Source organism: Echinops telfairi, unplaced genomic scaffold (assembly GCF_000313985.2).
Source record: "Echinops telfairi isolate 266 unplaced genomic scaffold, ASM31398v2 ScPeMD7_24;HRSCAF=84, whole genome shotgun sequence".
Lineage (NCBI taxonomy): Eukaryota > Metazoa > Chordata > Mammalia > Afrosoricida > Tenrecidae > Echinops > Echinops telfairi.
Genome location: NW_022103921.1, coordinates 7,764,227 through 7,779,783, shown reverse-complemented (window position 1 = coordinate 7,779,783; position 15,557 = coordinate 7,764,227). Strand labels below are relative to the sequence as shown.

The following is a 15,557-nucleotide window of genomic DNA, read 5'->3' as shown; positions in this document are numbered from 1 at the left end:
TTTAGGAACTAGAGGAAAGTTGTATTTTTCATCGTTGTTACATCGCACCCTGACTGGCTTGTCTCCTCAAGACCCCTCTGCAAGGGGATCTCCAGTTGCCTACTAATGGGCTTTGGGTCTCCACTCCGCACTCCCCCCATCATTCACTATGGAAGATTTTTTTGTTCTGATGATGCCTTATAACTGATCCCTTCGACACCTCGTGGTTGCATAGGCTGGTGTGCTTCTTCCGTGTGGACTTTGTTGCTTCTGAGCTTGATGGCCGCTTGATTACCTTCAAGCCTTTAAGACCCCAGATGCTCGCTATTACTGCATTTCTATTTGCTAGCTCCTTCTTCCTTCACTCGCTGGTTCTGTTTCTGTGCAACTGAGGTACTTGTAGCCTCTGTACTTTATAGGCTAGGTGTCTCCTTTTCTTTCACTGGACTCTACTAGCCTAATCCCTTTAATCTCATGCCCTTTAATTTCTGTTACTCCCATTATCCCTACATAAAATGTATTAACTCAGACTCATGTTTTGTCTTTCATACCTCGTTGTCCTTTGTATAAAACCTTACACTACTAAAGGGAAATGAATGGATAAGTACAAAGATAGTAATAAGGAATTCATGACTCATAATAATAAATGTTCTGTCAGTCATGATTTTTATTTTTAAAATATTCTTATTTTCATGTGTGGGTGAGGGAAACTTTAAAGAACAATGTAGTTTCCATTCAACAATATATACGTTTTGTTTTGGAACATCAGTTGCAATCCCTTCAATATAACAGCACTCTTTCTACTTCTTCATTTCCATCTATCATTCTTTCCATTTCTTTCCTGGCTTCTCATTTTTGTTTTGGGACAAATGCTGCCCTTTGGGTCTAATATAGTTGATTATTCTGAGAAGTTTGTTCCTCACAATACACTTGGTAGGCCTGTTTGTTATTTAGCTAAATGGAGATGGGCACAGCTACAGGTTTGAAGGACATCTAAGTCTTGACGATTCTATTAATCTATTATCAGACCAATAAGTCTGGTCTTTTTTATGATTTTGAATTTTGTTTTAGATTTTTATCCTATTCTGTTCAGAACTATTTTGTGGTTGTGATAAGTTCAGCAACATCTAGTTCTGGTATCAGGGCAGTGGAGGCTGTGGTTCATTTGGTTATCAATCCTTTGGATCTTCATGTTTTTAATAACAGATATATGAAAGGAAAGGATAAGATTATTCTACAGAATACATGAAACATGACATAATTAGTGATAATAACAACAAAAGGAGAATAATGCTATAGATAAAGAATTTCTCATGTTACTAAAGCTAAGTCAGATCCAACTTATCCTAGGATCTTACCAATATAAACTCTTAAATATAGCAGTTATACTAACCACTTAGGGGGAAAATACACAAAAAAAGGAAAAGGGAACAAAAAGGCTCACTACAATAAACCAACAAACACAAAGAAATTAGTACTAATTTTAAAGACAATGCTTAAGACACATACACATTACAACAAAATAGCAGAAGTAAATCACTTTTATCAGTAATTAGAGTGAATGTAAATGGACTGCATGCTCCAATTGAAAGGCAGAGAGTGGCAGAATGGATTAAAAAACAAACAAAAATTATGATCTTGCTATTTACAAGACATGTGCCTTAAATTAATGGCACAAATAGTGTGAAAGTGAAAAGATGGTAAAAAAAAATATCCCATACAAATAATAACCAAGAGAGCTATAGATAGATAGCAATCTTAATACCAGACAAAGTAGACGTTAAGATAAAATCTCATAGACGATATAGCTAGACATTATACAGTGATAAAGGGTCAATTCATTAAGATTTAACAATACGTACTGAAAACAAAATTATCAATGTATATAAAGCAATCATTGATATAACGGAACATAAATGCACATATTATTACTATAGTAGTTTCAAACTTCAAATGCCCCATCAATATTTGACAGAACTAGAAAGAAGACATGTGGATGAAGTGCCCAAAAAACCCTGTAAGAACAGAGAAAAAGAAAAAAAAAAATCCAGAAATATGATCAGCAAGGAAACATAGGATCTAGATGATTCTATAAACCAACCATGGTTAACAGACATATATTGTTGCTGTTGTTGTTGTTGTTGTTAGGTGCCATTGAGTCAGTGCCGGTCCTATGCACAACAGAACAAAACACTACACAGTCCTGCATCATCCTCACAATTGTTCCTATGCCTAAAGCCATTGATGCAGCCATTGTGTCAATCCATCTCATTGAGGGTCTCCCTCTTTTTCTCTGCCCTTCCACTTTACCAAACATGATGTCCTTCTGCAGGCTCGGGACGCTCCTTACAATATGCCCAAAGTGTGTAAGACAAAGTCTTACCATCCTTGCCTCTAAGGAGCACTCTGGCCTTACTTCTTCCAATACAGATCAGTTTGTCCTTTTAGCAGTCCATGGTACTTTCAATCTTCTTCACCAGCACCACATATATAGAACACTGTAACCCCAAACAAAACAATCTACTTCAGTGCAAATTAATCATTCTCGATGAGAGAATACATTTTAGGTCACATATAAGTCATGCCTTGATAAATTTTAAAAGACTGAAATCATATAAAATATTTTCTCTGGCCACAATAAAGAGAAGCTAGAAAGGAAAAAGAAAAAAAAATTTTAAATACACAAAAATGGAAATAATATTAAATTCCCAAAGGGTAACAGAAGAAAAAACATCACAAAAATGTTAGAGTCAAATGAAAATGAAAGCCTAGCATACCAAAACTTATGATTTATAACAAAAGCAGTACTCAGAGGGAACTTACAGCAATAAATGTCTATATAAAAAAGATGCAAAATCTCAAATTAACAGACTAACTCAACAACTTCAGAAACTAGGAAGTGAAAAATCAAGTCAACCTATCAGAAGAAAGGAAAAGCCTAAAATTAAAGAAGAATTCAATAAAAACAAAAAACAAAAATAGTAATCAATAAAACCAAAAGATGATTTTTTTAGAAGATCGATAAAATGGGCAAATGCTTAGCTAGATTGACAAAGAAAAGATGCAAATAACCAAGAAAATAAATTAAAGTGACTCAATAGAAATAAAGAGAATTTTGACAGAATTAACAACTATATGATAACAATCTGGAATGACTTAGATGAAAAAATTTTTTAGAAACACAGAAGCAGGACACAGAAAGTGTCAACAGACCCATGACAAATTTGTTGTCTAGATGTGGGAGGAGGGGGCTGCCTTGAATTACTAAGAAACGTATTATATAACTAGATTTCCTGACAGAGGTTTTAGGAAAAGATAAAGAAAAAGACAGAGATAAAGGAAGGAGAGGAGTTGTATGTAACATTGAAGGTAGTGAGAGATGGCAGTGTAGCAATAGCAAAGGTAATAGCTGTGTGAGGCAGCAGGCACCAAGAGACCATTCTGAGATTGACCTACAAGCTGAACTATTATCCTAAGAAGGGCCTAAGCAGGATCTAGTAGTAGAAAACCCTAAGCATGGCCTAGTGATGGAGAATAAGAAGCAGCAGGCCTGATTATTGTATCATGAGTGGTACCCTTTTACTTGTCTAATAAATACCTGCAAGTACAGTGAGTTCTAGGATAGTGTAACAAATGATCAAACTCAAAGACAGGAGGGAAAGTACTGATGGATGGGGGAGGGGTTGTAGTCAGAAATGAAACAATGGCACAGGAGTGTAGATAAATTGAATTTTTGAGATATCTTCAACTTTTTCCTCATGAAAAACAGTTTTGTGCTGAACCTTATACAAGAAATTGTTTGAAAGTCTTCGGGGGGGGAAGCTATACACTAAATAGATCTCAAAGTTCCTACCCATCCAATTGTTTATCTTATCAATAATTTTTCACATTTCCATCCAACATGGAAAAAGTAGGTCTATTTCTTCATTTCCTGATCTTCTCCCAATAAAGTAAATAAGAGTCAATTTTCTAACTGAGGTTTTCAACCCACTAACCAAATTCAGAAACATATATGGTAATGGATTATGCGGGATTTTGTGCTATTTTGAAATCTGTGTTGACTTCTCAAATATTTCAGTAAATTTTCTTTCCACTTAGTAAAAAGAAATGCTCAGAATATATTGCCACACATGAGGAAACTTTATAATTTTACTGGTCTGTTTTGATAACTATAGAAATCAAGAAACAATAGGTAACGTTATGAGTTCTCTAATAAAATTCCTATGACACAAATTGGTAAATTTAACAGTTTTCCTCTAATATATCAGATCTGTCTTCAGAAACAACATTCTTACTATTTATCTTTCACCATCTGAGAGCAATAAGATAGGCATAAGAGTAAACACATAGTACAAATTTAAAATAATCACACAAAAACAAGGTATCAGTTCAACTTGCTTTGTCTAGTTTTTTTTTATAAATTAACATTTAATGTCATTGAACAAGAATTTTAAGATTCCAATGAACAGTTGGCCCTCATCTTCCAAGCCTTAGTAAAATAGAGTAATTTGATTATGAAATTTGCTATTCTGGGGCCAGATAGATGTTCCCTTCCTCAATACACGCACATATTCCCCTGCATCCACACACACATAAATACCAAAATTGTTGCTCAGTTTTAGGAGTATAAAATGTTATGCTTCTTATTGTAAAATCTTCTATTTTTCATTGTTTAGCACTGTCTACACGTGAGCAGGCAGGTCATTTATAGTCTCCAGAAAGTTGTATTTGGTCTTTAGGTATGTTTATTAATAAAAAAAAACAACACCCTGTAGAAAATATAAATGAATAAAACGATGTATGAAACTCCAAATGTTGGGAGGAGCGAGGAGGGATGGGAAAAAATGAGGAGCTGATGCCAGGGGCTTAACTGGAGAGCAAATGTTTTGAGAATGATGAGAGCAATGAATGTACAAATGTGCTTTACACAAGTGATGTTTGCATGGATTGTGATAAGAGTTGTATGAGCCCCTAATAAAATGATTTAAAAAAAAAAGAAACTTCAAATGCTGGTATATTTTATTTATAAAGCTACTGACTTCCAATGGTAAGTACATTTAAAAAAACTATAGAATGTAGATAAATTTTCCAAATACCCATCATAAAAATGTAAAACAATTCATGTATTAGAAACTAGTAAGATGCCCTGCACATGTCTAAAAGCCTTTATAAAACAGTGTTTTACAATAATGACTATAATAATGTTACTATCAATAGAATTACCTAAGTCCCCTGGGGATGATCTCTTATGCACTACAACAAAATGAAACAGGGACATACAAAAATCATAGTTACGTGAGTTGATTTTGAGCTCACCTGAGTGCAGCCCTAATACAAAAACAAACAGTTCTTGTGACATGGCCCTGCCCGCTACTTGCCCTCATGGAATCACTGAAGAGAGGGGAGCGGTAGCAAATGTGATGAAGAAATCCGATGGTGCTATCTGGAAAAACAAGGTCATGGTCTTAAAGGCTTGTCACAAAACAAGCAGCCATCTAATTGTGTCAGCTAAATCTACGCAGAAGAAGCACACAAGCATGTGTGATCCAAGGATTGCAAACAGTAAGATGAAAACCCAAAGGAGAGAATGGTACCAGAGCCTAAATACTAAACACCTAGTTTGCAAAACACTATGGATGATAGTGAAAGCCCAAAGTCCATTAACGGTCCCTACATGAATTGAGTCCCTGGTGAATCCCCACTGTCCACAGACTAAGAATGGGAACAGCCCGGATTTCACGCAGAGGAAATAGCAGACAAAGGTTCTTAGTAATTGTACTTAGACTGGGCTGTAACATTTTCCCATTGGAGCTCCCTTTGGCTCACTTCCAATAGATCCTAAAATTTTAATATAGCTTGCTTTTCCTTACATTGAGTTCTTTCCTTGTTTATATGATTATTGTTGTTAGGTCTTTGTTTTGTTTTGTTGTTCCTGCCCCTCCTCCCCTCTCTTCTCTGTCCTTATTTCATATGTTTTTCAGCATAGGGAAGGCAAATTTATGAAGACAGTAACTGAAATAATAATTACTTGGGACATGAAAATGGACGATGGGGGAAATGGGAAGTAAATACCAATAGGTAACAAATAAGAAGGAGAAAATGTTCCAAAGTTATTAATTATACCTCAGTAAGCTATATATATATATATATATATACACACACACACACACCCTATATACCCTATATATATACCCTATATACCCTAGGGTGTGTGTGTGTGTGTGTGTGTATATATATATATATATGTATATATATATATATATATATACACACACCCTAGGGTATGTTACAGAATACCCTCAAAGTACCGTTACCATGTCTCCCCCTTTCTAACTCTGAATGCTTTATGAAAAGCTAGAATAATAAGTTATATATAGCCAGTACTACTTAAAAACATAGTAAGAAAACATCTACAAAGTAACTCTAAATAGAACATGGTCCTTAAAAGTTAATTTCACAAATCTGTCTTAATCTTAATCTCTTATTATTATAGGCATTATGGTACTCAAGTACACAGGAAAACTAAACTAAAGAGAAAATTGGATTCAAGTTACTGAATTTGTTTCACTATTTACACATACCACTAGGCAGATTAAGAAAATAAAGCCAAACACACCAGTGTACCAAGATGTGAATGCCACATACCGGCAGAAAGCAGGGAACTAATAGAGAGGTCTGAGGGGCTGGCATCAATCTCAACTACGTGGACAGCCCCCGCTCCACCCAGAATTCACTTCAGAGGACAGCACTGAAGGTACAGCTCAAGGAGAGGGATACATCTGATCAGAGCACACAGAAGCAAACAAAGGTGGAGGGAGAGAGAGTGGAGAATATCCTGGCCCACCAAGCCCTGAGGACGATATTCCTGTTCACAGCAGCCAATGCACAGAAAGGACCATAGGGCTGACCCCACCATGAGACATGACTCCCTTACTGACCCATAGCCTACAGGAGACAACACTGGAGACACAGTGCGGAAATTGTGCCCAATCTGACCTCACCACATGGGAGCAAAACACTAAGGGTGCACAACAGAACAGCAAAGGGAGCATATCAATGAAGTCCCCAGGGAATACCAAAAATAGACTGTGGGACCAGGATGTGGCACCCCATCACTCCACTGGAAAACACTCCTTTTTTAAAATTTTTTTCTTTTTTCTTTTTATTTTTTCTTTCTTTCTTTTAATTTGACATTAATGAATGGCAACAAATTATTGCAGAATCACCCTACTTTAGACATACTTCTGCAAATTCGCATTTGTTACTTCCTATTTCACTAGACAGTCATCTTGAACTTGAACAAAGATCCCTAGAGTACCAGTCATATACAGAAATGCAGACTTATCACCAGCATTGATAAAACCAGGCTCAGGGAGAGAACTCAGCCTGGGGACACATGCATGGTCTTAATACAGCGAATGGTTAGCCTGCCCTGGCTACCACAAAACCAGGACAGCGAGAATATTCGCAGATGGAAAACACTCCTAAAGGTCAACACCAACCTGAAACTACTTATAGGCTTTTCTTTTTTGTCGTTGGTTTTATTGCTGTTGTTGTTGCAGTTTTGTTTTCTTTTGTTGCTTTGTTTTGCTCTGTCTTGTTTTTGTGCTTATTATTGTAGCTGCATGTCTACCTAGATGAGATAGGCAGGATAAACAATCCAGAGGAGAAAACAATGGGACCAACAGTCCTGAGGGGGACATAGGAGAGGGGGAAGCAGGGGAAGGAAGTGGGTGTTAACAAACCCAGGGACAAGGGAACAACAAGGGATCTAAAAATCGATGGCAAGGAGGGTTTAGACGCCTGGTAGGGCTTGATCAAGGACAATATAACAGAGGAATTACTGAAACCCAAATGAAGGCTGAACATGATAGTGGGTCAAGAGGAAAGTAAAAGGAAATAAAGGAAAAGGACGAGGAGGCAAAGGGCATTTGTAGAGGTCTAAATGCAGGCATGTACATATGTAAATATAGTTTTATATGATGATAGGTAATTAGAACTATGTACATATATTTATAGGTTAAGTATCAAGGTAGCAGATGGGGCACTGGGATTCTACTCAAGTACTCCCTCAACGCAAGAACACTTTGTTCTAATAACCTGGCATTCCAAAATGTTCACCTTCCTGATACAATTGCTGAAGGGAAAATAAGTGCATAAGCAACTGTGGTGAAGAAAGCGGATAGTGGCCGGCTATCAAAAGATATAGCATCTGGGTCTTAAAGGCTAGAAGATAAACAAGCGGCCATCTAGCTGAGAAGCAACAAAGCCCACATGAAAGAAGCACAGCAGCCTCTGTGATCATGAGGTGTTGATGGGATCAGGTATCAAGCATCAAAGACCCAGAACAAAAAACCATATAATTGTGAATGAAGGGTTGTGCAGAGTGGAGACCCAAAGCCCATTTGTCGACAAGTGGACATCCCTTTACAGAAGGGTCACGGGGAGGAGACAAGGCAGTCAGGGTGTAGTATAGCACTGTTGAAACATACAACTTTCCTCTAGTTCTCTAATGCTTCCCCCACCCCGCCCAACTATTGTGACTCCAATTCTAACCTTATAAATCCGGCTAGACCAGAGCATGTACATGGGTTCAGATAAGAGCTGGAAACACAGGGAATCCAGGACAGATAAACCCCTCAGGACCCATATTGAGAGTAGCAATACCAGAAGGGTCACTGGAAGGTAGGGGGAGAAAGGGGGAACCGATCATAATGATCTACATATAACCTCCTCCCAGGGGGACGAACAATAAAAAAGTGGGTGAAGTGAAACATCAGTCAGTGTAAGATAAGAAAAAATAATAATAATTTAGAAATTAAGGGTTCATTAGTGAAGGAGGGAAGGGAGGGGAAACATGAGAAGCTGACACCAAGGGCTAAAGTAGAAAGAAAATGTTTTGAAAATGATGATGGTCCCGTCCCTTAGATTGTGAGCTCTTACTACAGGGCAGCCCCACTACTCCCTTTCCAGGTCTAGTGCAGTGCCTTGCATCAAATAGTTCAATAAATATCTGTTCTGGATAAAAAAAGAAAATGATGATGGCAACAAATGTACAAATGTGCTTGACACAATGGATGGATGTATGGATTGTGATTAAGAGTTGTACGAGCCCCTAATAAAACTATTTTTTTTTAAAAGAAAGAAAATAAAGTCAAACAATCGTTACTCAATTCTTTATTATTTAAATAACTGAAACACAGCTATTTACTGACAAAAAGGAAAATGCCAAGACAATGGAAGGCATGGCATATACACGAAAGGATTTTTTAGTTATCTTGTGTTGGTACAGCAGAAACAACCTAAGTGAGAGGAGCTAATAAACAAAAATTGGTTTTCTCATTTTTTTGGAGGATAGAAGTCAAAATTTAGGTTCTGCCTCTAAGGTAAATCTTTCTTTCTGTGTTGGTTAGGATTTCTTTTCTGTTGGCTCTGCGGAAAGGTTATTGTCTATTTCCAGCTCATTCCGTGGTTACTTGGAGATCTCATGGAACATTGCACTATCTTCCCCGACTTTACTCTTCTACTGCTTGTTGAATCTTCTCTTTAGTACCTCAAAAGAAGTTGACTTGCCGCACATCTTACACCAATACTGCCATTAAGATTAATTTGGGATTATAACATCAGGTTTAGTGGGATTTACAAACCGCATTTCTGGGGAACTTTAATTTATAACAAGTAGTCCTAAAACCTGAAAGTATTTTGATAGTGTGCATGAATCTGTGTGTAGGAGAGGAACTAAGTGATTCCATTAAAAAGACAACAACAAAAAACCACTGTGAACAACAAATCAGACTGAAGAAATCAGAGTTTCCAATTTATTTCACTTTGAGCAGTCAGTTTGAGAAATTTAAAGTGTATTATCAAATGTTCATTCACTAGTCAGTGTTATTATTTTGTATTTTTTATTCAGTGTTTTGCTTTTTTTTTTAACTGGAATATCATCTCTCGAAAGAAACAAATATGTAAACTGCTACTTACCTTCATGACATCTCTATAAGAACGAATTGCTGAGATTTTTCTCTTTTCATCGTCTTCATCTTCTATCCCTTCATCTGCAGCCTCATAACCCTCATCGTTACTACTATCAGCTTCCATGGTATTGGCCATGAGATCAATGAGCTTCTCTAGGGGAGGGCTTAGTTCTCTTTCTTCATTCTCTTTCAAACCATAATCCAGTGCTTTATAAATAACAATTCCCAAAGATTCAATAACCTGGGAACATTAGAGAAGGGTAGTTAATAAAGATGATTAAATAATTTCATAAAACTTTAAGACATAAAATATTTGATATGATATTTTAGCTAAGCCTAATTCTATTTCAGAAAAGTGGTAAATTACATTGAAGAAGATGTTTAAAAGGATCACCTAGTCACCTTGACTTCTTCAAACCAACATATAATACATACCTACACTTTTGTCATGGTTTTTAGATTTGTACTGTTTGCTAAAACTTACATTCTCCATTCTAACCTGGCTGATTCTCGGCATTTCTAAAAAAACTTTTCAAAAATGATAGCTATAAAATAACATCTCTATCCAGAATTCTGAGGCCAATACTTATCTACAGGTCACAAAGGTAAGAGACTGAAAACTCAGCTATTGGTAGCAATTAATTTAAACCTAAAAAAATAATAATAATACGTATATAGACTTATTCATATGCACACTGCCTATTCATTGAGTTGCATTTCTATTCTGAGTGTCTTTGGAAACTACTAGGGAAAAAAAGTTATGCCATAAATGTAATAGCTAAGTGACTTGAATAAACATCATTCTTTAAAACCCTTGTCTGTTTTTTTCAATAAATGAGTTGAAAATTTTTTACAAAATACTATTTTTTACAACCTTACTTAAAAGATAGATATATAAGTTCACCTGCAACACTACCATTCCAATTTTGGGGTAGAAAGAAAATAAGATTTAAAAAAAAGTATAATAAACTTAATAGCATCTGCTGCTTCTTTGCAATATTTTTTTCTGTGGCTATTAGAAGCTACTAATTTGGAGTGCTCCTTTTATAATCTCTCCAAAACTAAATAGAATGTGCTACCTATATTCTCCTGCGTCTTCTACACAAACCAAGGTCATAAGAATATAAAACAAATGAAAATTCTATTAATTAATGTGATTTTAACTTTTACAATTAAAAAAAAACATCCATACAAAGAGTATTCTTTCTCATTTTATAGGTAGCATGGAATGTTATAAATACTACATAATATTAAAAATGACAGTTCATATAAAACCAAATATACATTTCACATAAAGTTTGTTTTATATATTTAAGACTTAAAGATCTATATACAAGTTAAAAAGTTTCACAGAACTAGCTGCAAGGTATAAAATATTTGATGATAAAGTGGAAATGGTTAAAAATAAATAACAATTAGCATCTTCTTTAACACTCGTAAAAAAGCTAATACCCTGTAAAAAGGCCTAAGGGTAAAGGGTAATGAATGGAAATTTTACTTATTAGTTAGAAATCCAAATGTTAGTGCTTACAAGATTCAACTCACTACCATCAACTACGGAAGGTTTTGTAAGTTTACTAGTTTTGGTTTTATTTCACTTTTTATTGTGACTTGAAAGCATTGGTTTCACATCCAACAAGTCACAGTTGAACTCCTGCACTGCAGTCCCCTCAATGTCCCTGCATTCACCACACACTCCCTGCGTTTCTTGTTCTCATTCGTCCTTGTTTGCTAACCCTCTGAGCTTTGTCCTTGGGCAAATGCTGCTTTTTTTACTTTAAATGGTTCCTTACTCTAACATGGGGTGAGTTCAGTTCCAGATCTGAAAAGGACCAAAGTCCAACCAGTAAGTTTCATCTCTTATGATTCTGAATTCTGTTTCACATTTTTCTTCTACTGTAACCAGACCCTTCTATTGTGATCCTTCTCAGAGAGGTTTGTATGGCTCATTAGATTGCCAAACTAATTATTTCCATATATCTTTCACTTTTTGCTACTCTTCTTTCCTCTAGACAAGGAGAGATCCGAACCCCAGTGGCTATTTACCAATAGGGTGTTTAACATTCCTTCCGTGAATTATGTCATGCCAACTGACCCTGTGTTCCCTGATTCTGGTCCCCTGGGCCCAGTGACTCAATCCTTCAAGGTGTTTGACCATATGTAATAAAGCTTCATAATGTTACCCTGTATGCTCTAAAACACTCATGGATATATTTACAAGGATAAATAAAAATACAATGGGGTACCCCCCAAAAAAGATGCTCATTTGTTTTTTGTTTTTTATGTGAGTGGGATAGTGCAATTGGAGCTCATTCTACCAGGTCAGGCTGTTAATCAAGCATTCTATTTAGAGCAGGGGTGCTCAATACTTCAATCGCGATCTACTACTCGATCACAAATGTAGTGTGGGTAGATCACATGGCATTAAAAAAATTGATGTAGGGGAGTCGGGGGAAGATGGCTGCCAGATAGGCAGCTCAGGCCCGGAGTTCAGAGGAGATGGGTGAGTGGGGAAATTTGGGGGCCTACTAGGGGTAACAAATCTGTCTGTCGATTCCCAAGACCACTCAGAGCACTTCTCTGAACCAGAAGCTGATTTCCACCCCACTGCCAGTTCTCCCTGTAGATGTCCAGGGTCTCTTGTACAGCGCTCAGGGTGCCCACTCTGCCTTGACCTGCGCCACAGGGCAGTCAGGTGCACGGCAGAGGCTGCGCCGTTCCTCAGTAGCCCGCGTAGAATCCCCAGCCAGTACCTCCCACCCTGCCTCAGGGTGCACGGGAGTCTGTGTGGGTGCTCCAGCCAGCACACCAACCCCCCCCCCCACCAAGAGATTCATGTCCCATCTGGGCGCCCCTCGCAGACCAGCCGGCCAGACTCTACCCCACTCCTCCCGTGAGGCGCGCACCCCAGTGCAGCAGCGCAACCAGGCAGATGGCAGAGGCTGTGACCCTGCCTGTGTGCTCCATGAAAACCGCCCACCAGACCTGACAGCACACTCAGAGGTGCCCGCCCCTTCTCTGTGCTCCTCACAGATCCGCAAGCCAGCTCCCTCCCCCTCCCCACCGCGCGCTCGCATGCAGAGGTCCCCATCCTACCACACCACTTCAGGCCTGCCAGTCAGCGAACACAAGTCTGCAGCTGTGGCACAGGCACAGGGCTTGCCTACTGCTTTTTCCCTTCTCCCTGCTCACTCCGCCCCACCCTTTGTGCTCCAAGCGGTGGATCAGCACGCCAGTGGCGGCCCCCCTCCCACCCACCTGTACCTGTGGAAAGTGTCCCTAACCAGAAACAGATCACCCAATCCCCAACCCATCCCCTAAACCAGGCACAGATCCCACAAGAATTGAGAACTACAGACCAATTTCCCTAATGAATATCGATGCGAAAACCCTTAACAAAATACTAGCCAACAGAATACTAAAGTATATAAAACAAATAATTCACCATGACCAAGTGGGATTCATACCAGGGATGCAGGGATGGTCCAACATACGAATGACCATTAGTATTTTTCATCACATTGAAATGAAAAAGTATAAGAACCACATTATAGATGCAGGAAAAGCATTCAACAACATCCAACCCCAATTTATGTTTAAGACACACAAGAAGAGAGGAATAGAAGGAAAATTCCTCAATATACTACAAGCTATATATGAAAAACCAACAGCCAATGTGGTAGTCAATGGAGAAAAGACTAGATCAATTCTTTTGAAAAAGGGGACTAGACAAGGATGTCCCTTGTCCCCACTCCTATTTAACATCGTACTGGAGGTTATAGCTAACAATTTAAGGCAAAGAAAGGACATCAAAGGTATTCGTCTGGGGAACAAAAAAGTGAAACTATCGTTATTTGCAGATGATATGATTTTATATATGGAAAATCCTAAAAGTTCCATGAGAGGAGTACTGGAAGCAATAGAGGAATATGGCAGAGTAGCAGGTTACAAGATCACAAGTCTATCGCACTACTGTACACACTGGACAATGACACAGAAGAGGGGATCAAAAAGGGGGTACCCATCACAATAGCCAAACACAAATTGAAATATCTAGGGATATACCTGACTCAAAAAACAAAAGATCTGTATGAGGAAAACTTCAAAACACTATTAAAAGAAACCAAGGGTGACCTTAACAAATGGAAGGACATCCCATGCTTGTGGATTGGCAGACTCAATATTGTAAAGATGTCAATTCTACCCAAGGCACTATATAAGTTCAATGCTATTCCGATCCAAATTCCAGCATCTTTCTTCAAAGAGTTGGAAAAACAGATTACCAACTTCATTTGGAGGGGGAAGAAACCGAGAATTAGCAGAGAACTCCTCAAGAAGAAAGACAAAGTTGGAGGGCTTGCTTTGCCCGACTTTAGCACAGTGGTCAAAACAGAGTGGTATTGGTATAATGATAGATATTCAGACCAATGGAAAAGGATTGAAAACCCAGAAATAAAATCATCAGCATACAGATCTTTGATAAAGGCCCCAAAAATATCAAATGGGAAGCGGATGCCCTCTTCAATTTGTAGTGCTGGAAAAAATGGATACGTAGCTGCAGAAAAATGAATCAAGACCCTTACCTCACTCCATACACAAGGATAAACTCAAGGTGTATCACAGACTTGAGGTAAAACCCCAAACTATTAGGGCCATAAATGAGGGAATTGGGACAAATCTGAGAACCTTGGCATAGGGATTACATAGGCTATCGGAAATCGGGAAGGACACAAACACAGAAGAGGCACACACTGACCGGTGGGATATACTAAAGATAAAACACTTATGTACATCGAAAGAATTTGCCAAGAGAGTGATAAGAGAGACCACAGAATGGGAAAACATCTTAGCAATGACACATCAGACAAAGGCCTTATTACTAAAATCTACAATACTTTGCAAACCTACAATGAGAAAAAAACCAATTGTCCACTCAGGAGGTGGGCAAAGGACCTGAGCAGGAGTTTCTCACAGGCAGAAATCCAAATGGCCAATGAATATGAGAAAATGTTCCAGATCTCTAGCCATAAGAGAAATGTAAATTAAAACAACTATGAGACACCACCAAACACCGTCACAGAAAGCCCAATTCAAGAAATCAGAAAGTAACAGGTGTTGGAGGGGATGCGGAGAGATAGGAACTCTTGTCCACTGCTGGTGGACCTGTAGGTATGTACAGCCATTATGGAAATTGATTTGGCGATATTTAAAACAGTTGGAAATTGAGCTACCATATGATCCAGCAATCCCCCTATTCTGGCATATACCCAGAAGAGACAAAAAACAAACTACGGCCAGATATCTGTGCCCCAATGTACATCGCGGCAAAATTCACAATTGCAAGGTGCTGGAAACGGCCGAAATTTCCATCAACAGACAAATGGATTAAAAACCTCTGGTACATACATACAATGGAGTATTACACATCCCTAAAAAGTAGTGATGATCGCATGAAGCACATCACCGCATGGGAAGCAGTGGGAGAAATTATGCTAAGCGAAGTATGCCAAGCACAAAAGGACAAGTACAGTGAACCCTCGTTTATCGCGGTTAATCGGTTCTAGACCCTACCGTGATAAATGAAATTCCGCGAAGTAGGATTCC

At 38.1% G+C, this 15,557-nt stretch overlaps 1 protein-coding gene and 1 non-coding gene across 2 annotated transcripts in view; both read right to left on the bottom strand.

Moving 5' to 3' along the window:
- Nucleotides 1-15,557, bottom strand: part of SPIRE1 (spire type actin nucleation factor 1) — a 173,840-nt gene that overhangs the window by 113,492 nt on the left and 44,791 nt on the right. Inside the window, exon 3 of the mRNA XM_045289059.1 lies at nucleotides 9,961-10,194. Coding sequence (XP_045144994.1) covers nucleotides 9,961-10,194 — 234 coding nt within the window. The remainder of the gene's footprint in view (nucleotides 1-9,960; nucleotides 10,195-15,557) is intronic.
- Nucleotides 7,319-7,450, bottom strand: LOC115869371. The gene has a single exon (XR_004046148.1). It is a non-coding gene; the product is annotated as a small nucleolar RNA SNORA72 (small nucleolar RNA).